Source organism: Triticum urartu, unplaced genomic scaffold, assembly GCF_003073215.2.
Source record: "Triticum urartu cultivar G1812 unplaced genomic scaffold, Tu2.1 TuUngrouped_contig_204, whole genome shotgun sequence".
In the NCBI taxonomy this organism is placed as follows: Eukaryota; Viridiplantae; Streptophyta; class Magnoliopsida; order Poales; family Poaceae; genus Triticum; species Triticum urartu.
This window is the reverse complement of record NW_024112505.1, coordinates 7,248-32,071: the sequence shown is the minus strand read 5'-3', so window position 1 is coordinate 32,071 and position 24,824 is coordinate 7,248. Positions and strand designations below refer to the sequence as shown.

General features: G+C 44.3%; 2 protein-coding genes across 4 annotated transcripts; one reads left to right on the top strand and one right to left on the bottom strand.

The window, feature by feature from the left end:
• Positions 1-208: 208 nt before the first annotated feature.
• LOC125526851 (tyrosine--tRNA ligase 1, cytoplasmic-like) lies at positions 209-18,036 on the top strand. The gene is made up of 9 exons (XM_048691466.1): positions 209-283; positions 12,191-12,474; positions 12,593-12,686; positions 13,566-13,677; positions 13,813-13,910; positions 14,475-14,620; positions 14,882-14,987; positions 17,102-17,161; positions 17,839-18,036. Exons 1-9 carry the CDS (start codon positions 209-211, stop codon positions 17,872-17,874), a joined length of 1,011 nt encoding a protein of 336 aa, XP_048547423.1. The 3' UTR covers positions 17,875-18,036.
• Positions 18,037-20,547: 2,511 nt separating this feature from the next.
• On the bottom strand, positions 20,548-23,144 carry LOC125526852. 3 transcript variants are annotated; one of them, XM_048691470.1, is made up of 3 exons: positions 22,897-23,144; positions 21,878-22,047; positions 20,548-21,595 (listed from the first exon to the last, which is right to left on the bottom strand). In XM_048691470.1, exons 2-3 carry the CDS (start codon positions 21,988-21,990, stop codon positions 20,860-20,862), a joined length of 849 nt encoding a protein of 282 aa, XP_048547427.1. In that variant the 5' UTR covers positions 21,991-22,047; positions 22,897-23,144; the 3' UTR covers positions 20,548-20,859. The 3 variants fall into 3 exon arrangements, with proteins under 3 accessions (XP_048547427.1, XP_048547425.1, XP_048547426.1); XM_048691468.1 differs by having other exon boundaries at positions 20,548-22,047; XM_048691469.1 differs by having other exon boundaries at positions 20,548-22,044.
• Between the last annotated feature and the right edge of the window lie 1,680 nt (positions 23,145-24,824).

Genomic DNA, 24,824 nt, shown 5'->3' with positions numbered 1-24,824 from the left:
TCGACCTCGTGCCCATCCGCCCCGTCCGCGGCGCGCGCCGTGCTCGACCTCGACGCAGAGCCCCCGAGCCATCTCCTGCGCGGGTCCTCCTGCTCGGGCTAATGGAGGCAGTTGCAGCGTGGCAACGCGCAGTAGAAGCCGATGGACGATAGGAGGGAGCTCTGCGTCGGCGCCGGAGGGAGCTCCGCGGCTGCGCGCACTATACGCCATGGACGACGGGAGGGAGCTCTGCGGCGGCGCAGGAGGGAGCTCCGCGGCTGCGCGCAGTAGTGTAGGATCGAAAGTATGTCTAGAGGGGGGTGATTAGACTACTTGACCAAATAAAAACTTAACACTTTTCCAAATTTTAGTTCTTGGCAGATTTTAGCTATTGTAGGACAAGTCAAGCAATCATCACACAATTCAAGAAGCATGCAAAGAGTATATTGGCAGCGGAAAGTAAAGCATGCAACTTGCAAGAATGTAAAGGGAAGGGTTTGGAGAATTCAAACGCAATTGGAGACACATGTTTTTTCCCGTGGTTCATAGGTGGTGCTATCCTACATCCACGTTGATGGAGACTTCAAACACACAAAGGGTAACAGTTGCGCGAGTCCACACAGGGCTCCACCCACAAAGGGCAACTGTTGCGCGAGTCCACATAGGGCTCCACCCACGAAGGGTCCACGAAGAAGCAACCTACGAAATTGTCTATCCCACCATGGCCATCGCCCACAAGGACTTGCCTCACTAGCGGTAGATCTTCACGAAGTAGGCGATCTCCTTGCCCTTACAAACTCCTTGGTTCAACTCCACAATCTTGTCGGAGGCTCCCAAGTGACACCTAGCCAATCTAGGAGACACCACTTCTCCAAGAAGTAACAAATGGTGTGTTGAATGATGAACTCCTTGCTCTTGTGCTTCAAATGATAGTCTCCCCAACACTCAACTCTCTCTCATAGGATTTGGATTTTGTGAAAGAAGATTTGAGTGGAAAGCAACTTGGGAAGGCTAGAGATCAAGATTCATATGGTAGGAATGGAATATCTTGGTCTCAACACATGAGTAGGTGGTTCTCTCTCAGAACATATGAGTTGGAATTGTGTATGTGTTCTGATGGCTCTCTCCATGAATGAAGAGGAGGTGGAGGGGTATATATAGCCTCCACACAAAATCTAACCGTTACACACAGTTTTCCAATCTCGGTGGGACCGAATCAACAAACTCGGTCGGACCGAAAAGGTAAACCTAGTGACCGTTAGAGATTTTTGGTGGGACTGACATGCAACTCGGTAGGACCGATATGGTTAGGGTTTGGGCATAACGTAATCTCGGTGAGACCGATTACACAAACTCGGTGAGACCGAGTTTGGTAATAAGCTAACCAGAGAGTTGGTCAGGTAAACTCGGTGGGACCGATTTGCTCTTTCGGTGAGACCAAAAAGTTACAAAAAGGAAACAAAGAGTTTACACTGCAATCTCGGTGGGACCGATTCGCTCTTTCGGTGAGACCGAAAAGTTACGAAAGGAAACAGAGAGTTTGCAATCCCATCTCGGTGAGACCGAGATCCCTGTCGGTAGAACCGAATTGCTAGAGTTTGGCAGTGGCTTATGACAAGTGAAACTCGGTGGCGCCGGATAGAAAGAATCGGTAGGACCGAGTTTGGCTTAGGGTTTAGGTCATATGTGGATATGGGAAAGTAGTTGAGGGTTTTGGAGCATATCACTAAGCACATGAAGCAAGAGGCTCATTAAGCAACACCTCATCCCTCCTTGATAGTATTGGCTTTTCCTAAAGACTCAATGTGATCTTGGATCACTAAAATATAAAATGAAGAGTCTTGAGCTTTTGAGCTTGAGCCAATCCTTTGTCCTTAGCATTTTGAGGGTTCCACTTTCACATCCATGCCATGCCAGTCATTGAGCTTTCCTGAAATAGTCATCTTGGAATAGCATTAGCTCAATGAGCTATATGTTGTTATGAATTACCAAAACCAACCTAGGCATAGTTGCACTTTCAATCTCCCCCTTTTTGGTAATTGATGACAACATATAGATCAAAGCTTCGACAAATGATAATAAGCATGAAATATATCGTCGCTTTGAGAAGTATGTGACAAGTAAGAGCTCCCCCTAAATTTGTGCATATTTAAAATTTTCTTTGGACTGCAAATGCACAAAGAGTTAGAGTCATGGGTTACTCTTCCATGTCACATACATCTTGGTGGAGCGCTTAAAATGATAAGAATGAAATACATGCACTCATCACCAAGAATAGTGAATGATCACATAAGATAGATAAGATGATAATATTAAGCAAACATTAAGTGTAGCTTATGATCAAACACATGATCATCAATGTCTCACGAGCAATGACATAGTATCTCACACAAAAGCAAACAAAGTTCGAAAAACCACCAAATAAAACAAGAGAGAATAAAAGCAACACTCTCTCTCGAAGCCTATGATCTATACATTTTCTCCCCCTTTGGCAACAAGTTACCAAAAAGTTCCTAGAAAATGCATAGTGCTAAGTCGGCACTCAGGCTTGATCTTCAGGTGGTGGTGGAGTCCGGAGCACTCCAAGGACGAAGCCTTCTGTAGACGTGGTCAGAGTCGAGGCTGAAGTGGACGCTGGAGCTGGTGGAACTGAGGCTGTAGCTGGTGCAGACGTGGTGGCTCTGGTGTCAGCAACTGGCACTGCATGTGATCTCTGAGCTCTTGGCACTCTGGCAAATGCATCAGTTGTAGTCTTGCCTCTCCTCTCCTGCATGTCATCCTGAAGTTGTTCCACTGCAGACTGAATCTCTGTTACTTTGACATCCAAGTCATAGAACTTTTGTTCCATGATCCTCTCTAAGCTCTGCTGATTCTGAGTGAGGGTGGCCAGTCCTTGCTCAATCCTCAGTGTGGATGCAATCAAGTAACCAAGTTGCTCTTGTTTGGTTTTCAAGAAATACTCAGATGCCTCCTCATGAGTTGGCATCTTGGCAGCTTTCTCCTTCCTTGCCTTCTCCTTCTTTGCTTGTGCTTGTGCAGATGATGGTTCATTCTCATTCATGACAACTTGATTATCTTCAAAATCTGGACGGATGGGCGGGTGTTCCTTGTCCAATAAGTATATGCCCGTGCCCATCTTAGAGTTGATGAGCTCCTGAATCTGTGGGGCATATCCACAGCTCCTCTTCTGGTCTGCTGCTGTCCTCTTGATTGTTTCAATCATAAGGCTCATGACTTTGAATTTCTGTGGCACGTCAAAGATATGAAGCAAGTTGATCGCGTGGCCCCTAATCATCTTGTGATCTCCAGACTTGGGCAATAGGGTGTGCCTAAGAATCCAGTTGATGGTTGGCAGCCCTGACAGAAGATAGTGTACTGAGCCAAACTTGAACGCATCAAGTGCTTCATTTGGAATCTCCTTGTACATGTTTGACATTGAGTTGTGGTCCATCTTCTTCTTGGCATAAATGTCCAAATCATCGTCATGCTCTTCTGGGGCATTAATCAGCTGAGCCCATTCAGCAACTGTAGACTGGTACCTCGTACCCTCTGACATCCATACAATCCTGCCATCTGGGTAGAAATGGGCTGTGGAGTAGAACTGCATGATGAGTTCCTCGTTCCACTTTGTGAGCTTCTGCCCAACAAAGTCCTCTACTCCACATGCCTTGAAGCTGTCCTGCACTCCAGGGTAGTACTCTTCGTTGTCCTTGATGTATTGCCAATCAACCCATCTCATATCACAGACAATTGGCTTCTTGTCTAGCAGCACTGTCTCATAAAACTCTTGCTGCTCCTTGGTGTGAAACCTGTAGTCAACTGCAGTCCTTCTTCTTGAAGCATACGGATCTGCTTCTCTCCACTTCCTCAGCCCTGAGTCTCTTCTGAGCTTCATGTCCTCAGCCACAGGATGAGCATCGTTGTGGTCTGGGATCTTGGGCTTGAGCTTTCTAAGAACATTCTCTTCTTCTTCTTCTGCAGCTTCAGGCACTGGGGCCTTGTTCTTCTCAGTAGCTGGGATGCTTCTTGTGTTCCTCTTTGGCTTTGGCTTTGGAGCTGGCTTGGCCTTGGAAGCAGCTGCCCCTGTTCTTATGGCATCACCCGTCAGCTTGGGTGCCTTAGGTGCTGGTGCAGCTACCTCTTCTTCTTCCTCCTCATCTTCCATGATGGAAGCCTTGCCAAGCACTCTGGCTACAGTTTTCTTCATCCTTTCTTTCCTCTTCTTGCCTTCAGCAGCAACTGGCTTAATGGGAGTGGGCTTCTCAGTTGAAGCTCTGGCCTTTGACATAGGCTGCCTGCCTGCTGGCCTTTTGATTATCAATCCTGGCTTTGTGCCTTGAGCTGAGACATGTTCCTTCTCGAGCACTACTCTCTTTGAAGTTGCTTCCTCTTCTGCCACATAGTCCTCATCCTCTGATTCTGAGGTTCTCTTCTTCCTTTGTCTTGTGGCAGCTTTTGGCAGATTTCTAGGGGTGCTCCTGCTGCCTTCATCTGAAGAACTTGAGGGACTAGTGCCCTCACTCATCTGCACTTGCTGCTCTGACAAGTTCTGGCGATCACTTTGGTCTGACATGATGCAAACTCTGATTGCTGACCCTGTGAATAGGTTATAGATGAGATAGAGTGGATGAGCATCACAAAATGCAGAGATTTTTGCAAAAGAATAATTCAAAAACTTAGTTTTAGTTTCCCACTGAAAGCATCTCGGATCTACCGATTTCTAAACTCGGTGATACCGAAGCAGTTTTGGCACCTAAACTAGTGAACTCGGTCAGACCGAGTCACAGTTCGGTGGCACCGAGACTGCTAGGGTTTCACAGAGTTCCAAAATCGGTCACACTGATAAGTAATTCTCGGTCAGACCGAGTCTCACTTGTGCAATGGCATAAGCCAAATCGGTGGGACCGAGTTTTTCAACTCGGTGGGTCCGAGATGGTTTCGGCGGAAACCTAACCCTAAAATTTTCGAATTAAACCTAATCTACGAGTTCATTGACTGGATAGAAGTTTAACAAACGTGGCAAGAATCATGATGATCACAATATGCTAAGAATCGGATTGGGGAATAGCACAAAGATCGAGTCCATACCCTAGTTCGACGGAGACTCGCTACGGCGGCAACGGCGGGGTTGAATTTCCGTTGACGGCGACGGAGACCAGCGACTGGAGGTGGCTGGCGGCGAGGAGACGATCCGGAGACCAAGTTGGCAGAGCAGGCTATCGCGCAGGCGAAGGGGTTCGGAGAAATTTCCAAATTTTTGCCCGTGACTATATATAGCCCGACCCTGTCGGTGTGACCGAGTGGAACAACTCGGTGGCACCGAGATGCAAAACTGTATACAGTTGTTGCAACTCGGTGTGACCGAATGGTTCAAATCGGTTGCACCGAGATCGAAAACCTAGATCAACTTAATGATCTCGGTAGGACCGAAAGTAGGGTATCGGTCAGACCGAGAATCATAAAGAGGTTTTGGAAGTTTAAGTCTATGACGAATCGGGGACTCCGAGCGCTCCTCACACAGAGTGGTTCGAATCTGACTTGATCAAATTTTGTGATGTAGCATGAATAGAGTTTGAGACGAGAAAAGCATAGATAGCTAGAGGAGGTTCTTAGGCATTCTTGTCCATCCACTTGGCAAAAGGAAATAAAACCAAACAATCAAAACAACAAGTGGATGTCCTCGAATGAGTAAAATATGCAACCAGCATGCTCACACAATAGGATGGAAAATGAAATATGTGACAAGGCATGCACAACCAATTCTAGCATCTATCAAGCAATTTGTGATGACAAGGTCATCTATATATGAGTATATTGACTTACGAGTCAAGTGAGAACACTTGATCATAGGTCATACTCATCGTTTAAGCTCAAGTGGGGTTACCACTTTTACATAAAGCATTGTTGTGTTCACATCTTTAGAGTTGCTTTAGCTCAAGTCTTAGAGTAAAGCTCCCCCTAGATGTGATATCCCCCCTTAGAGGGATGAACTAACCTCGGGTTTTGTCGATGATGACTTCATGTAGATGTTGAAGATGTGGATGCTCAATGTTGATGTAGATCACTTGGAGCTATCCATTTGAGTGAATTGCACTTTCAATACCTACATGGGTTAGTCCCACAAGGAACAAACAAGGATATCCATAGACATAGAGTGATGCACACACAAGATGATGTCCATGAAAACTTTTAGGTTTCCTTGTCCCTTGTCTTACCAACAAGAGGGTTTGTGACTCCTTGAACTAGTGCAAGATGTGGAAGTTGATTGCACTTGTTCTTTCCAAAATGATAAGAGTGAAGTATGTTGGCGGAGTCACCCTCAAGAACTCTCTAGTTCTTCTTCTTTTGGATCCACACCATCTTGATGGGAATCTTTGGAGTTGTAGTCGTACTTGATGAAGTGAAACTTGAAGTAGTCTTGGGAATCCACTTGACTAAGGTCTTAGGAGCTTCTTCAAATGCATCAATTTTCTCTTGAAGCTTGTCCTTGCCTTTTTGCTTGTAGTCTTGTGGTGGAAGATCATCTTGAGCTTGTGTTCCCTTGAAAGAAGTATCATACTTCTCTTGTTGAGGAACAAACTTTGTCTTGGGGTATTGATCTTCTTCTCACTCAACTCCATTGGCATTGAACTTTCGTTCAAAACCAACACCTTGATTCTTCCGGTGCATTCCTTGCTTGCGCACAATTTCCTCGAATTGCTTACTCCCGGCAAGGCTTTTGTACACTTCTTTCTCTATAATTCCCTTCAATAAGATATTTTCTTGCTCAAGTGTAACTTGGCTAAGAGAATCATTAGTGGAATCAAGAGAACTACTAGAAGCAACAATATTGGATTTAGCATGATCATTGTTACTGCTAGAGGAAGAATCTTTCTTGTTCTTGTTACTAGACTTGACTTGAGGCATGTAAGTGGATAAGAGTAAACGCTTGGCAATGTAAGAAGAACTTTTCTTGCGGAGATCATCATTGATTGCTTTTAAGAACTCATGCTCTTGCTCAAGATTGAGCTTTTCAAAGCGTAATTTCTCATGAGTTCTTAAAAGTTCTCGATGATCTTCAAAGATAGTTTCATGAGCTAACTTAAGAGTGTTTAGTTCTTTAGTTAGAGCCTCAATATTCTCCTTATCATTGTCATTCGTTTTATCTTGATTAGCATGATTAATTGACGTTTCATCATAGTATTCATCACTAGAGTTGTCAACAAGCAAATCATCACCTAACAAGTCATCTTCATCACTATTGAAATCAACATACTCGGGGTGTGTTACCTTAGGACCTTTGGCCATGAAGCATCTTCCAATTCCTTCATTTGGTGAGTCAAATATGTCGTAGGAGTTGGTTGACACAAGTGCTAGACCGGCAACACCTTCATCTTGAGTATCTTCGGAGTCGGAGTGATAACTTCTCTCGGAGTGGCTGTCGGAGCCGGATACCCATTCACCAACATGAGCTTGATGTCTTCGTTTTGTGTAGCTCCTTGATGATTTTTCCTTCCTTTCTGAATCCTTTCTTCTCCGTGAGTATCTTCGTTCATAACGATCATCTCTACTCCTTCTCTCTCTTGGTGGTGATTCTTTGCTTCTTCTTTTTGGAGAATCTTCTCTTCTCTTGTAGGGAGCCGTACACTCATTGGAATAGTGTCCGGGTCTTCCACAACTGTAGCAGTTTCGCTCTCGACTAGAAGATCTTTTATCATTGTAGGACCTTGACTTGAAGCTTCTATCTTTGCTTCTACTCTTGTAGAACTTGTTGAAGTTCTTCACCATTAAGCTTAATTCTTCATTGAAGTTTTGTTTCTCACTTGATGATGTAGGGGCTTCACATGAGGCTTTGTAGGCACCACTTGATTTGTTGTGAAGTTCCTCTTTATCCTTAAGTGACATCTCATGAGCAACAATTCTTCCAATCACCTCCGTTGGCTTGAGATCTTTGTAATTGGGCATCATTTGGATCAATGTGCACACAGTATCATATTTTCCATCCAAGGCTCTTAGAATCTTCTTGATGATGAATCTATCGGTCATCTTTCACTTCCTAAGCCGGCAATCTCATTTGTGATGAGAGCAAGCCTAGAGTACATTTCAGCGACACTTTCACCATCCTTCATTTTGAACTTGTCAAGTTGACTTTGAAGCACATCCAACTTGGATTCCTTGACGGAGTCGGTACCTTCGTGCATATCAATCAAAGTGTCCCAAATTTCCTTTGCATTATCAAGACGGCTGATTTTGTTGAATTCTTCGGGGCACAATCCGTTGAAGAGAATATCACAAGCTTGAGCATTGTATTGCAACATCTTCAACTCATCCGCGGTAGCTTCACGGTTTGGTTCTTTTCCATCAAAGAAGTCACCTTGCAAACCAACACACACAATAGCCCAAACGGCGGGGTTATGTCCAAGAATATGCATTTTCATTTTATGCTTCCAACTAGCAAAATTAGTACCATCAAAGTAAGGACCTCTACGGTGATAATTTCCCTCGCTAGACGCCATACTCTCCTAGGTTGTGAAACCAAGGCTATGACCACCAAAAGCTATGGAGATCAAAGCAAATGGAGACCAAAGCTCTGATACCACTTGTAGGATCGAAAGTATGTCTAGAGGGGGGGTGATTAGACTACTTGACCAAATAAAAACTTAACATTTTTCCAGTTTTAGTTCTTGGCAGATTTTAGCTATTGTAGGACAAGTCAAGCAATCATCACACAATTCAAGCAAGCATGCAAAGAGTATATTGGCAGCGGAAAGTAAAGCATGCAACTTGCAAGAATGTAAAGGGAAGGGTTTGGAGAATTCAAACGCAATTGGAGACACGGATGTTTTTCCCGTGGTTCGGATAGGTGGTGCTATCCTACATCCACGTTGATGGAGACTTCAACCCACGAAGGGTAACGGTTGCGCGAGTCCACGGAGGGCTCCACCCACGAAGGGTAATGGTTGCGCGAGTCCACGGAGGGCTCCACCCACGAAGGGTCCACGAAGAAGCAACCACCCACGAAGGGTCCACGAAGAAGCAACCTTGTCTATCCCACCATGGCCATCGCCCACGAAGGACTTGCCTCACTAGCGGTAGATCTTCACGAAGTAGGCGATCTCCTTGCCCTTACAAACTCCTTGGTTCAACTCCACAATCTTGTCGGAGGCTCCCAAGTGACACCTAGCCAATCTAGGAGACACCACTCTCCAAGAAGTAACAAATGGTGTGTAGGTAATGAACTCCTTGCTCTTGTGCTTCAAATGATAGTCTCCCCAACACTCAACTCTCTCTCATAGGATTTGGATTTTGTGGAAAGAAGATTTGAGTGGAAAGCAACTTGGGAAGGCTAGAGATCAAGATTCATATGGTAGGAATGGAATATCTTGGTCTCAACACATGAGTAGGTGGTTCTCTCTCAGAACATATGAGTTGGAATTGTGTATGTGTTCTGATGGCTCTCTCCATGAATGAAGAGGAGGTGGAGGGGTATATATAGCCTCCACACAAAATCTAACCGTTACACACAGTTTTCCAATCTCGGTGGGACCGAATCAACAAACTCGGTCGGACCGAAAAGGTAAACCTAGTGACCGTTAGAGATTTTCGGTGGGACTGACATGCAACTCGGTAGGACCGATATGGTTAGGGTTTGGGCATAACGTAATCTCGGTGAGACCGATTACACAAACTCGGTGAGACCGAGTTTGGTAATAAGCTAACCAGAGAGTTGGTCAGGTAAACTCGGTGGGACCGATTTGCTTTTTCGGTGAGACCGAAAAGTTACAAAAAGGAAACATAGAGTTTACACTGCAATCTCGGTGGGACCGATTCGCTCTTTCGGTGAGACCGAAAAGTTACAAAAGGGAAACAGAGAGTTTGCAATCCCATCTCGGTGAGACCGAGATCCCTATCGGTAGAACCGAATTGCTAGGGTTTGGCAGTGGCTTATGACAAGTGAAACTCGGTGGCGCCGGATAGAAAGAATCGGTAGGACCGAGTTTGGCTTAGGGTTTAGGTCATATGTGGATATGGGAAAGTAGTTGAGGGTTTTGGAGCATATCACTAAGCACATGAAGCAAGAGGCTCATTAAGCAACACCTCATCCCTCCTTGATAGTATTGGCTTTTCCTAAAGACTCAATGTGATCTTGGATCACTAAAATATAAAATGAAGAGTCTTGAGCTTTTGAGCTTGAGCCAATCCTTTGTCCTTAGCATTTTGAGGGTTCCACTTTCACATCCATGCCATGCCAGTCATTGAGCTTTCCTGAAATAGTCATCTTGGAATAGCATTAGCTCAATGAGCTATATGTTGTTATGAATTACCAAAACCACCTAGGGATAGTTGCACTTTCAAGTAGACGCCGACGGGCGGCGGGAGGAAGCACTACGGCGACACTGGAAGGGAGCTCTGCGGCTGCGCGCACTGGATGACGACCCGGGCGAGGGAACAGAGCTCTGCTGCGGCCGTTGCACTCCTCACGGTGGCTGCTGTCCGACGAGCACGGTTGCGGGCGCAACTCCTGTCGACCTTGAGCACGGGAGGGACGCAATGACTTTTTTAATTTGTTTGTAGGACCCGATTGCTTTTGTTGAAAATTTACAGGGACCGAATTGACAGGAAAAGAAAAGAAAAGAGTAAGAAAATAAACACACGAGTCATTGACAGGTGGGACCCTCGTCCAAGTCAGTAAATTGTCCACATAGGCATGCCACGTCAGCCTGCCCACGTGGAATTGTTTTTGCCACATCATCCTGACAGGCAGGCCCCACCTGTCGGTTTCGCTGTTTTCTGGGCTAAAACGCAGCGTCAGTGCTCCGCGTTACAGATTAACCCCATTGTTGGTGGTTTTTTGTGCCCTGCCTCAAATATGGTATTGATCTGTTACCCTAGCCCATAATGTCCTGGTTTTGGGTAAATAACTCGAATTTATCATGTATACTTTTGTAGGGACTCAATGGAGCCGAGTTGCTATGAGAGGATCGCGGCCCTGAGGAGCATCGGGGATCATTGCGTCTATGCGGATGAATTCTGGCTCCTGCTCCAGAAGAAGAATGCCCCCATTTGCTACGTTTGGTTTGAGCCAACCCCCTGGATGGACATAACCCAGGTATAGCTACAAAAAAAAAATCTGCTTTTACATCATCGTATGCCGGTTTGAGTTACACTGAACTTTGTCATCTTATCCTGTTAAGTGTCAGATACCACACACACCTCTCTTCCCTTGTCTGCCCATATGGTCATTCTCACTGCAGTCCAGCTTGATTTAGCCTGAGTATCATTGTGCTTCTAAGCACTTTTAGTTTGGATCTCTAATCAGATTAGTTTCGGATGGTTCAAAAGATGCAAACAAATTCTTATGATTAGCGTTTGAATTTAATGAGTGGGGTTGGAATTATGATTTATTTTTCAAAGCGGCCTTTTCTGTTGCCCGGATCGGTAATAATCAGTTGTACGACAACAAAAGCTGGATGTGGAAAGAAAAAAACGAGTATGGACATCACCAGAAATCCAGCTTCTTACTATTGATCTCAACGGCAAGCTTTGGGCAAAAACCTGTTGGTACTTCATCACTTGTCTAGCAGTTTACCAGCATATACAGGCCAAACCAAAATAAAGCCAACACATAAACTTTCAGGAACCTCTTACTTCGCCATGCTCCAGAAATCATCAGGATACCAGCATCATCATCAGCAGTGGCTGCAGCAGATGTCGGTCTTGCACCATGTTCCTGCACGAAAGACATAGTCTTCCTCATCCACTTCTCAGCTTTAGTCTTCGGAACCTCCTGGTCCTTGGTGTAGTCATCAGCAATGGATTTATGACTTGGATACAAATTTTTTAATTATGAACCCATCTGTTCCCATCCGACCCAACCCTGTCCCAGGGATCATACAAAGGTTCCGCCTTCAAGGCGTGAGTGGGATCATCCTATGCACCCTCATCCATGCAACCAAACAATGCCATTTAAACTGAGCTTAAATAGAAAGATTCTGAAATTAGAAAATGTTTGGGCATGTCAGGTTTCTGTTGCTTTCCTTTCCATGAGGAATATAGTTCTTGCACTGCTGGTTTACTTGGTTCATGTTTTGGGGAATTGCTAACTATGCACTTTTCATCTTGGCACAACTCAGGCCATTCATTGCTGATATTTGCTTACGTCAAGTTTTTCCAAATTTGTAATACATTATCTACAAATGGAATGGTTGCATATATCTGCTATATCTTTCAGGGGCTTCTGAAGACAATTTATGTCAACAAGATGGTCAAAGCTGGTTACATAGTTAAAATATTGATAGCAGATTGGTTTGCCCAACGGAACCATAGGATTTGCAGCAATAAATATGTAATAAGGAAAATTGGCTGCTACAATATTGAGATGTGGAAAGCAGCTGGCATGGATCTTGACAGAGTAGAGCTTGTATGGTTCTCAGATGTGTTGGAAAGGCATGCATCTGATTACTGGCCACTTGCCCTGGATGTCTCCAGAAAATGCACTCTAAAAAGAATGGCAAGGTATCCCCTTTTTATGCTAATTTTTGGTCCTTTTTCACTTTCAAACCCTTGAACATTGTGTTGCCAGATAGTTTCTCGTTCTTGTAACAAGCAAGCCAATTTATTGTTTAATGAGCAGCTGTTGCACGGAAACAGCCCCATATGACGCGCGACTGCCTGCTGCTGTGATATTTTACCCATGCATGCAAGTTGCTGCTATATTATGTCCGAAGGTTGGTTTCCTTAGTAATAAATTCACCATGTCCTGTCAAACAAAGATTACTTTACTTCGTTAGCTTCCATTTTTGCTAGGCACCTTTCGTTTTTCAACCTTTGTTGCTTTGTTGGCTCTAAGTAGAGTCATGGCTTATACAAAAACTGAATTTTGCAGTCAACTGAGGAAAACAAAGGTCCCATCATAACTGAAGAAATACAAACATATACTAGTTCTAATATACTGTAGGGGACTACATATTATTATTATGTTACATGAATAGGACAGACATGAGACTGAGCACCCTTCATGGACACTTCTACTTGTGCGGCTACTTTAACAGTAGAGATTTTAAAAGCTAGACCAGTTCTTGTTTGTTCAGGTAGTGAACACAACACAAATACTCCCTCCGTTCCAAAATAACTGACGTGGTTTTAGTTCAGAGACCATGTATCTGTCTTCTTCTGAACTGAAATGAACCCGAACAGAGTTGGTAGCAAAAGGGGCAGGATTTCACCCCTTGACATAGTCACTGTAAGCTAGCACTTTGATATGAAGTAACCTGGATAGAGTTTGTAGCAAAAAGGTAGGCTTGAAATATTTGATGTAAGCTAGCACTTTGGTATGAAGTAGCCTTTCTGTAACACCGGGCACCGGCAATGTATCACAATTGTTTCTTTCGAGTAGATGCCTCTAAGCTCTAATTTAGATCTTGAGAAAATGTTTAGGTCACCATAGTTTTTTGTGATCATCTCAGTATCCCATTATAGAAAAATTATTTTAATGAATAAAGAAAATCATTTGCACCTGATACAAACAACTTGTGTTTATGAGCATCCTGCTTATGTGTATATAATCTTGATCCTGCATTAAATACACAAATCCTTCTGTTTTGTAGTTGCAGGCGGATATATGGCTCTTCAGCATGGATCAGCAAGAAATTGTCATGCTAACCAGAGAGTATTGTGAAGACATAAAAAGCGAAAGCAAACCAACTATTATGTTGCACAGTATCTTGATTCTGGCTTTTTTTCTTCTTTTGCAGTCCTGATTGTTTATGATGCATCTTTCTGTTTGTACTTTGTTGTTTGGAGCTTGGATGATGATATTTATTTCATGAGATAGATCCTTAACTTGAAGTACAGATACACTACCTAATTTAGTAGATAATCCTTATATTGTACTAAAGGACCCTTATAACATGAGGGAACCAAAATGGAACATCTTCATGCACGATAAGGAGGTATGTGTTATAGTCATTCAGCAATAGAGAAGTTAGCGTTTATTGGCACAACTTTTGCATTCCAAGCTAAATTTACTTAGACTGTTTCAATTCTAGAATTTTCAGGTCAGTATCATGAGGTTGTCAATTTTATGTTAACAGGAGCCTGAAAACTCTTTACAGTACAGGAGCCTCTTAACTTCTGTATTTTGGTCCTTCTAAACAGGTCCGGACCTGGTATTTGAAGGGCCCTAGGCCAAACTTCAAAGTAGGGCCCATGAACTCTAGGCTGAGCTTGCATTTTATAGTGCATGCTATACGAAATACACGAGATATGGGCCCCTAATTAGCTTGGGTCCTAGGCCGTCACACCCACTGCCCTGCTCCAGGGCTGGCCCTGCTTCTAAATATGGGTTGAGTAGTTCAGTTTTGCATGGGCTTTTTTGGATAATCTTGCCATGTAAAAGGACGTAGATAGAGATGTTGCTTCTTGTACATTTTCTAGTTGTCAATCATTGCTTTCCTGTCCAGAGTTTTTTTTGGGTACAATAAGGTTGTTTGAAATTGCACTTCTGTATGTTGCAGTGCGCTTTGAATGGAAAAATAAGCAGGGCTGTCTGTCCTCCAAAAGTAGCAGTATGCAACCCATGTTTGGAGTACATCAAATATGTTATCTTCCCTTGGTTTGGGAAGTTTGAGGTAGCGCAGAAGGAACAGAGTGGTGTTAACAAGTAAAGTTCTTTGACACTTCTACCAAAAGTTGCTCGTATCTGTTTCTTGTGAAGCATCAAAGGTCAATGGCGTAATTCACCAGTAGAATGTTTGAAGTCACAATGATCAAATCTATGCAATCAGAATCTACAGTATATAGGACATGAACTAAATAAATTCTGGCTCGCCAAGGAATTATGTGCCAAGTGCTAACAATGCTGTAGATATCAACAAATCGACATTATATCCAAGAATTTTTGACATTTTTTTACTATGTACAGGTCATTTGAATGCATGGAAGATCTTATTGTTGATTATGAAAGTGGCCATCTTGATCCTCTCAACGTTAAGTTGGCTTTTGAAAAAGGAATATGCAAAATATTAGAGGTAATTATTGCTTCCTTATGAGGTAGTATCCTTGTGCCAGGTTCTCTCCTGGTGCCACCACTCTCCGTCGCTGCTGCATTGGTCCAGGGAGGAGCAATCTCCACTCCTGGTGGCGGCATCGATCTTTATCTAGATGTAGTGGTAGCTCGTTCCTTATTGTCTCATGTGGCCATGTGTTCCTTTGGCGAGCTTCTCTCGTATCCCTATGGTAGCAGCAGCTTGTCTTCGTCTTCCTCGACAGCAAGGTCGTCTTCGCGGGCCAAACTGTCCGGGTGTGTATCCTTTGTCCTCTCCCCATTTCTGGCATTGATTTTGTTCGGACTTGAGCTCATTATCGCTGTCAATCTCCATCCTCGTCTGATCTGGTCGACTTGGAGGCATGGTTTGGCCATCTGCATCACCGTTCTGGCCGGATCTGTTGATGCCAGGTTGTGGCTTTCTAACTCGTCTGGACCGCGCTGCCCGGTATCCTCTAGGTAACAGGCGGCTCATCTTCTTCTACTGCCACTTGTCGCTGGGCTACATTAGCACGCCCTTGGGTGGTAGAAGCTACCCTGCAGGCTTGGCCCATTGCAGCGGTAGCCCTTCCCGTCGTCGGCAGCTTCCCCAGATCAGAGCTTGTTGCTGCTCTTTATCCAGCGTCATCGCCAGCCCGTGCATATCAATATATCATCACCAGCTCCGGAACCGTCCTGCTGATGCTGGTGTGTCGCAGTCGCTGCCACACACAAGAAGAAGAGCTGACTGCAAGTTGCAACGCTATCACTTGTACTGGGTGTCGGGCCTTGCTGCGATGTTGATGCTGGGTGAGGTTCTTCTGCACTGGGTCATTTTTGCCATGGTTCTACTGTCATGTTTGCTCAATGGTTTGTAGGGATGGTTATATGTGTGCTGGTGTGCTGCTTCACTTCTGCCTGCTCTTCTCTGTTCTGCTGCATGTTCGTCCATAATCACTGTTGCTGCATCTTTATGTCCATTGCCATCGTGTCCATCATCCATCTGACTCCATCCAAGTCATCTCATTTTGAATCTGTCTGCATGGCGGGGAATTCATCCATTTCACCGTAAATCATTTAGTCGCTTTTTTGGGGGTTTCCCATGGTCTTTTCAATTGAATCGAGCTCGGTGCCCCTATCATTGTTGTTGATGTGACTTTGCCTCTCGGTCCTTTCTGTAGCCTTTTCTGTGACCTGACATTGTCCGTCGCCTTCTTACTGGTCACTTGTTGCTACTTTCGACATATCGCTTCCTTATCACCATCTGCACGACTTGGCCGGATTGTCCCTTTCATCTTGGTCAGGAGGACCTTCGTTGGCTAAATTAAGCAGATATTTATTCTTGTTGGTTTCCAACATCTCCAACCAAGTTGTCTGATGAACAATCTGTGAAAGCTTTGGATTACCATTTTGGAGGAGTTGGCACATTGGAATATTAAGGGTATAAGTGGGTGGCACCTCTAATGTGTAAGGGTAAGCACTTGAAAGTATGAGGGTAGTACCTAAATTCAGTTGCTTAATTAACAAAAAACATCCATTTTAAAGGATTGAGGTTGAAACGGTGTTTTGTGGCATGTCCTTTTTGAACCAGTAGATGAACTTCTCGCCAAAAAAAATTCAGTAGATGAACTGCTGAGGGGGATTTGATGGGTGCTTTCAGATATTTAAGATTTATTTTTTGTTCAGATTTTTTATAGTTTCCTGTGGTGATATCCAGGCATATTTAATATATATACGCAAGTTTAAGTACATGCCTACTGTTTTTTCTGCAGTACCAAAATTATTCGAGCACAGGATAGCTAGAAACTTAGTAGAAATGGAGTCACTCAAAAGTTTCTCTACCAAATTTATGTAACATAGAAACCAAGTCATGTGCCAGAACCATGACATGATTTTGATCTTATGAGTTTCAACTATAGCCTACCCCAACTTGTTTGGGACTGAAAGGCTTTGTTGTCGTTGTTGTTGTATTATTTGTATGCATGTGTAGACTTTTAAAAAATATTTATTTGGACACCTAAATGTTTTCCTAAATAAAATTAGCTATTTTGTTTTTATTTCCAGCAACACTCTGTCCTGTTCTGATAATTCATGCCTACGGGTTTTCCTTAATTCCAGCATGTTGGTACCTGCCTGAACAGCAACGCCGAAGCCCAAGCTCTAATTATTGACCTTATGGTACGGTTATTACCCTAAACTTTTAATAAGTTACAATGATTATCTATATTTTTTTCTTGAAATAATTATGTATCCACTTCTTTTGGTAGAACACCTAGCGGATTACTACTTGACTAGTGATGTTTCAAGCTGACACTTGACAGCATCATTGTGAATTTGCGGTCTTTAACACAACATAATTGTATTTGTAAGTTGTAACACCACGTCATTTGTAACATAGGAGAGATTTAAGATGCTAAGAGAGTAAGAGTTTGCAATTTCTTTGGTAAGCCCTTCTCAGTTGTACATGAGCACCTATCATGCATAGCCATCACTGATGGAGTAACATGACAGTTAGGTGGTGGTTGGGGGGGTCTGCCATTCACAAACTAGATCAAATTTGAGCATTTTAGTGAAATAAATTTAAGCAAAAGCTACAGACGCTTACAGCTTACCTTCTGCAACTCATTTTCAGGGTCATATCAGGCGAATAGAGTCCGTAGATATCCATGAGTTTCACTGGTAGAACAGAAATTATCTGATCCTGTAAGTTTGCTTGGGAAGAACGCCCATATATTTATTATTGTGGTGCTAGAATGTTGTTTTCCTTCAAAAAAAAAGAACATTGTTTCCAAGGTATTACCATCTTTACCGCGACATGTATTTATAGACTTCTGGGACATTCTTTTTCCTTTCAGGGATATACTGATGCCAGTGGGTTGAGGAGATACTAGATCGCCTCAGGAGTATCACATATATTTGTGCAAGTGCAAGGGGATGCAAATTCTTTGCGATTTCCATGGTGCGTCCTGGGAAATGCAACGTGTAGAAGTAAATAGTATTTTTGAATTTATTATGGAAGACTTTGTAGCTTGGTTCTGGCCTTGTGTGATTCCAGTATCACAGAAATAAATGCAAAAAAGTTCACAAAAGACAGTTACAGTTAAGATAGCTGGTTCTCGCCTCATCTCTACAGGCACTCCGAAGTTTTCATAGTTTTTGGAGAAAAAGTCGGGCTCGCCCCTGATTTCACCTAGGGCGCGCGGCTGGATCCGGCCGGGTCCATCTCGGATCCATTGGGGCTGCTCCGTTCCTGCACCACTGTTGTAGCGGGCTCCCCCATTTGCTTTGGTGTGAACGACATGGGTGGCACTCTCTGTGGAGCTTGGTGGTGGTCGGGGGCTTCCCGGTGTGGTGCGGGGCAATGTTGTTGGTCACCTCTTCTCCTGTCTGTCGGCCTGCTATGGTTGCGTAGGTCGGTGGTTCCTTGGCGTGCAAATGGCAGCCATGGATGCGGCTTGCTCCCCACATGGGGTGCAACCATGGGTTGTTGGGGAGGTCCCCCTTGTCCTACTATCAGCTTCGGTGGGCGCTTGTTCGTTAGGTTGGCGAGCTTCATGGCTTCGTTGTGGCGGCCATGGATGCGACTTCCTGTCACCCGGGAGGGCTGTGGCTTGGGGGTGTATGCCTTTCCCTTTCTGGTAGGCTTCATCCTTGTTGTTCTTGTAGTTCGTGTTCGAGTGTTCCTTGGTATGTCTTTGCTAGACGGTAGGGATGAAAATGGAGTGGAAACTTTCTGCTTTTCCGGAGGAAAAATGAAAACGGAGAGGAAATGTGAAAACGGAAACAAAAATTTGCAAATTGGAAATGAAAATGTAAACTTCTATGCGGAAACTGAAACAAAAATGGAACAGTGATTTCCGGTGCAACAGACGTGGAAACGGAACTTTCTGTTTCCATGAATATGGAATTTCTGTTTTACTATAGGCTTATGACTAGTTTGTAGCCTAAACACCAAACAACACATGATGACACACTAAGCAGAATGGATCGTTTGAAGCCTAACTTCTACTACCACAGGCGTACTCAACTAGATCATGTACGCAATTGTTCAATACTACTACAATACTACGCTAAGTCGCAGGCATAATCATATTATTTTGTAGCCATGATAACAATTCTTTAAATTTTTGTGGTTGCAGAGGTCACCTCTTCTCCTGTCTGTCGGCCTGCTGTGGTTGCAGAGGTCGGTGGTTCCTTGGCGTGCAAATGGCAGCCATGGATGCGGCTTGCTCCCCACATGGGGTGCAACCGTGGGTGGTTGGGGAGGTCCCCCTTGTCCTACTATCAGCTTCGGTGGGCGCTTGTTCGTTGGGTTGGCGAGCTTCATGGCTTCGTTGCGGCGGCCATGGATGCGACTTCCTGTCACCCGGGAGCAGTGGCGAATCTAGCAGGACATTGAAGGGTAGGCTTAAAACACAAATTCCCTAAATCTAATTAGCAAATGCATTGTAATTGTTGCATGTAAATCACCCAAATATACTTGTCAAATGATATGTTTAGCTTAAATAGGATTTTGGAGGATAGGCTTAAGCCTATTGAAGCCTCCCTAGTGGAATCGCCACTGCCCGGGAGGGCCGTGGCTTGGGGGTGTATGCCTTTCCCATTCTGGCAGGCTTCATCCTTGTTGTTCTTGTGGTTCGTGTTTGAGTGCTCCTTGCTATGTCTTTGCTAGGCGGTGCCTTGCAACCTAGTCGATGGCACATAGGTGTCATGGAACCATCTCGGCCTCGCATGACCTTCGTCTTCTCCTTGCGACAGGTGGTGTCGCGGTGTTGTGCAGTCTCGGATGCATAACATGTGTTGTGGTGTCGTCTCGGCCTCACATGTATATTTACTCTGGGTAACAACAGGATCTCGCTTTAGTAGTATTAATCGGCACATATGTTTACTTAGTTCCAGCCATGTACTAAGTATGATATCATAAAGAATATAACCTTATATATGCGAAAGTACCCATCTGAGCTAGAGCTCAAATGAGCTCGGATGACCAATAAAATTGAAAAAAAGAATCAAAAATCTGATTTTTTTTTTGGTAAACTTTGACAAATGTTCTACTTCCTCTGTTCGTAAATATAAGTCTTTTTAGATCTTACATTATGGACTACGTACGGAGCAAAATGATTGAATCCACACTCTAAAATAAGTCTATATACATCCTATGTAGTTTGTAATGGAATCTTTAAAAATACTTATATTTAGGAACGGAGGGAGTAAGTGTTTGCTAATTTTCATCATGAGAAAACATTCTTGTGAGGCATGGCAAAAAAAAGGAACAAAATCAGTGCTCCAAAATGCTTTTGAAGGTAGCATTTTTAGAGCATTGATTTTATTTTATTTTTGCAAGCCTTCCACGAATGTGATCGCATGATGAAAATTTGCAAGCACTTACAACACTTATCAAAGTTTACCAAAAAAATCAGAATTTTTTGATTTTTTTTCGATTTTACTATTCATCCGAGCTCATTTGAGCAGATACTCCACGTCCCTATATATGTTACCTTTCAATGCAATCTAAAGAATGAAGCCCTTTGTATGTAACCACATGTGAAATACAAAAATATAAATGTTATAACCAACACTAATACCCAGAAACTGGAATTAACGGTTACAGGAGTCGGCTCAGGTTTGGGACAGACAAACAAATGACATGCATCAGATCATAGTCAAATACATCACTGCCATAAAAATCTGAAACTGAGTACAAGATACCATACTCCAACCACACATCCAAGTGATGCCAAAATAACAACGACAAATTTCCTTTCAACGATCACATGATTTTCCTATGGACATATTTCATGCATTCCGACACATTCTTATAGAAGAAGCTGCTCCAGCTAGCAAATATAGCCATGCATAAAAAGAATGCACATCCATCAAAGACACAGAGAGAACATGCTGGGGACAACCCACATAGGCTGCACCATGCTGCCTTGGCTCATTGAAACAAAATTATCTGGATCGGAGGCGGGCTTGCCCAGCTCAAATGCAGCCCAATGTTCAGAATCATGGGAATAGCAGTATACTCGGTTGCTCTTTCCTCCCCACCTCTCCGGGTTCATGAAAGATAATGGTTGGCTTCTTTTGTCGGTGCTGATGAAGATCACCCAATTCCCCAACTCCTCCACCTGCACCCACTTTGGATGCCCAGTTGACTGGTCGAGGCGGAAGGCTTCAAAGGTATCCCCTCTCGCCGGAAATGATCCCCGACAACCGACCATGAGAAGCATATCCCCACACGCCACCAGGCATACATTGGCAAGATGCCGTATGGTGGACATGATTTCCTCCCAACTTACTATCATTTTTTGTATGCAGATCTGAGGTGCCAAATGCACGGCAAAGAGCATGCCACCAGAGTCCATCCCAAAGATCTGGCCTCTGAAGGTCACGATCTGCTTGACCGTTCCATCGCAGGGACAAGGCCTCAACCAAGAATGACTAGCAGCATGCCAGAAGAAACTGTGGGATCCGTTAGTGACAAGGAGATGTGAGTTGGGTGACCATAGGGGACCCGTGAGGGCACCGTAGTAAACCTCGGTGTATTCGTCACCCGGTAGCTGTGGCGGTGTAACAGTAACACCTGTAAACGCATCAACAATGAGACATGACCTGTTGCAAGAGAAGATGAGATGGCCATAAGAAGCACCCACGAAGCAGAAACTACCCAGCGGACTCTGGGGGTCATTACTTAGACGAGAAAGATTAATTAGGGGAATCTGAGAGCAAAGACGCGAGTGTTGGCTGGCTAGATCAAGGACACGACATGGATATTTGTCACCAAATTTTGGCGGCATACGGGGAGAGCGCACCGGGACATCAGGTTGGAGGAGGAGAGGCGGGAAGAGCGTTGAGAAGGTAGATTTCGATGGATACGAGGAGAGGGCATCACACCATGAGCGGCAGGTGGCAGCGAAGGCAAGAAGGTCCGAGAAGGAGCCCAGCAGAGCAACAATCGAATGAAGCAGAACATCTGGCAGGTCTGCCCAACCTTGATGTCCAGACATGGCGAGGACACAACACACAACAGCCCTCTCTTGGTTTTGCAGGTTGCAGCTTCTCTGCTACAAATTATGAATTCAGAGAAAAATATTAGTAGAAGAATATGAAGTGGATGCTAAGGATTAAAGTAGACTGTGTGCTAACTAAGAAACATGACAGCGCACACATATGGTTCCTGCGACTCTGGGTATAGGCATATAAATGATGCATTAGCGCAAACACAAATTTATTTACAGAATGAACTGGAGAATGGCATTTTGGAGCTTGGCCTCCATGGAGGCCGAATTTTTTGAAAAAAAAAAAGTCAATACTCATACTTTTGGTTTCAGAAAAATCTGAAAAAATTATACAAGTACACAAGGATGTGATGTGTATGTGTGTAAAATTTCAGAATGAAATACCTTGATATGCTATCTGTGCAAAAAGAACAAATTCATTCACTTTTGGGATGAATAGTATCATGTGTTGAAAAGCCACAGATTTGTCTTTTTTGCACAGCCCTCATTTCAACGTATTTCATCCTAAAAATTTGCGCACATGTGTGTTATGCCTTCATGTATGTCTGTATTTTTTCTCAGAACTTTTTAAAATGTAAAAATACGAATTTTGTTGAATTTTGAATTTTTCAAAACCGGCTCCAAAGGCAATTTTCGAATAAACTGGCAGCCCCAGAGTTGTAATCTGAAAAGTGTGTGCTTTTATCTCGTTCCGACTGAATAGTGATGCACTGATGTCTGAGTGTTACTACCAACCATTACCATGGAGACTGGAGCTCACGCGATTCGAACAGCGGCGAGACAAGGGCAATGATTCGGTCATGAGGAATCAAATTACTCCATGGGTTGAGTAAGCTACTGCTGGCCGAAGAGTAGTGGGCATGAAGGAAGGAAGTGAGCGGGAAGACGACGAACCTGAGCCTAGTAGAGGACTATGGATGCGCTTGCTCTGCTTATTCCCCCCTCCAGTTGGGAGACTCCACTCACCGACCCGCTCGCCCGTTGACCGCGCCGGCAGGAGCCTGGGATGGATGGGTTCAGGCCGGTGGGAGCCTCTGCCGAGCCGCCTCCAGCATAGCCGTGGCTGCCTCCCAGATCCCACCGGGGACGCCGTCGCCGCTCCCTGTCCTTTCGGCGGCGCCTGTCAGCTCTGCAGCCTATAGATCGGGACACGGTTTTTTTTAGGGGATATAGATCGGGACACGTATAAGGGCCAGATCGATTTTTTTTTTGAGACAAGGGCCAGATCGATGGATCCCCAGCATTGCCCTCACGGTTCCGGCTGCCCTCACCTGGCCATATGGGGGGCACGGCCCAGCCCAGTTCAGCCCAGCCATATATAAAGGCCTGGCACGCCACGACCCATGCAGGCCCTTCTTCAATTCGGTAAAATTTAGAAACATTGTCAAATGACTAGTTTGATGGCGAAAAAAATATCATGTACTCAAATATTATTTTTCATATATTTTAAAAATATTTATTATATTTAAAACAATACACTATATACGCAAAAAACATGCATTTTTTAAAAATTCATAAATTTGATAAAAGAAAGTTATTCATGTGTATCAGAATAGATGTTGCCCCAAATCCCCTGGACAGAGGAAGACCCAAAGTTATTCATTCGAGAAAACAATACACTGGAAGCGTCCCTATAAACCCTAAACTCCTCGCCCTTGCAAAACCACCTCTATATATACCTACCCACATTGTCCACCTCTTGGTGTTGTCCCTCACCTCACCTCGCCTCCCAGTCCAAGTTCATTGCAGACAAATCCCCAGAGCTCAAGACGCTTCCAGAGGAGGGTGCCCGCTCGATCGAGATGGCCGCAGGCTTCGTCTCCTCCACGGCGTCGACATCTCCATCCATCACCAAGCCAACTTCTCCCACTGGTCCTATGGTAATCACTTCCAATTTGACACTTTTCCTCTCCTCCCGCACCGTTCACTTTCACGCATGGGGTGTTGCATGCGCTCGATTTGGTTCCTTGTTTTCGCATCCATGTAGCTAGCTTCATCGGGGGGCAGGGGGTTCGCGTTCGTGTTGGGTTGGTTGCAATGCAGTGACGGATCTAGACAAAATCAGCTGGGGGTACAGATCTCCTTGGGCGGGGGTACGGATTGCCGGTGTCTATGCTTTGCATGTGCCTCCTCAGTCCTCGTCCAATCCTCACCTCCTCCCCAATATTTATTATATGTTGGTTGCCTTACTCTTACAGATGACGATGGTGTGGAGGAGCTAACCGAGCTGGCGATGGCGCCTCCGGATGAGAGGATGCGAAGGGCGAGACGGGGGCAGACGAGGACGAGGAAGAATGCTGGTGTCAGGCAAAGTTGGCGAAGGTGAGGATGGACGGGAGCTCATACATGCGCAAGGTGGATGTGGTGGTGTACGACGACTACGTCGACCTTGTCCAGGAGCATGCAATCTAAAACCCCACCGCATCGATTTTTTACACTATGCAAATGTCGTGATCTCAAACTTACTATTGTGTAAATCTGCATGATGTCCGTGTCCTCGTGCAAGTGGATACGGGTGAGCGCACGTGCGAAGCGAGAGGGCCAAGCGCCAACGTGTGATGTGGTGCTGCATGCAAGTGAGGACTCGCCAAACCCTAGCAAAGTTGTTTTTACTAAAAAAAGGGTAATTAATACTCAACTCGATGCACCTATTTGGCGCCTTAAGAGCCCATAAAGGGTTTTTTTGTAAATAGTGAAACCCCCTTCCCTTCCTTCGATCTAAATGGGTCGACCCATCGATCCGTTTTTTCTTTGGACCGGGGTATTGTATTGTTTTATTTTTGGGTTTTCTCGTTATCTTTTTTCCTTTTTCATTTTCGTCT

Coding starts and splice junctions, on each gene's coding strand:
- LOC125526851 (XM_048691466.1), top strand. CDS start 209: ATGGACGACGGGAGGGAGCTCTGCGGCGGCGCAGGAGGGAGCTCCGCG. Junction 13,911..14,474: donor TCTTCATGCACGATAAGGAG/GTATGTGTTATA, acceptor TGTATGTTGCAG/TGCGCTTTGAATGGAAAAAT. Junction 14,621..14,881: donor GAACAGAGTGGTGTTAACAA/GTAAAGTTCTTT, acceptor TACTATGTACAG/GTCATTTGAATGCATGGAAG.
- LOC125526852 (XM_048691468.1), bottom strand. CDS start 21,990: ATGTCTGGACATCAAGGTTGGGCAGACCTGCCAGATGTTCTGCTTCAT.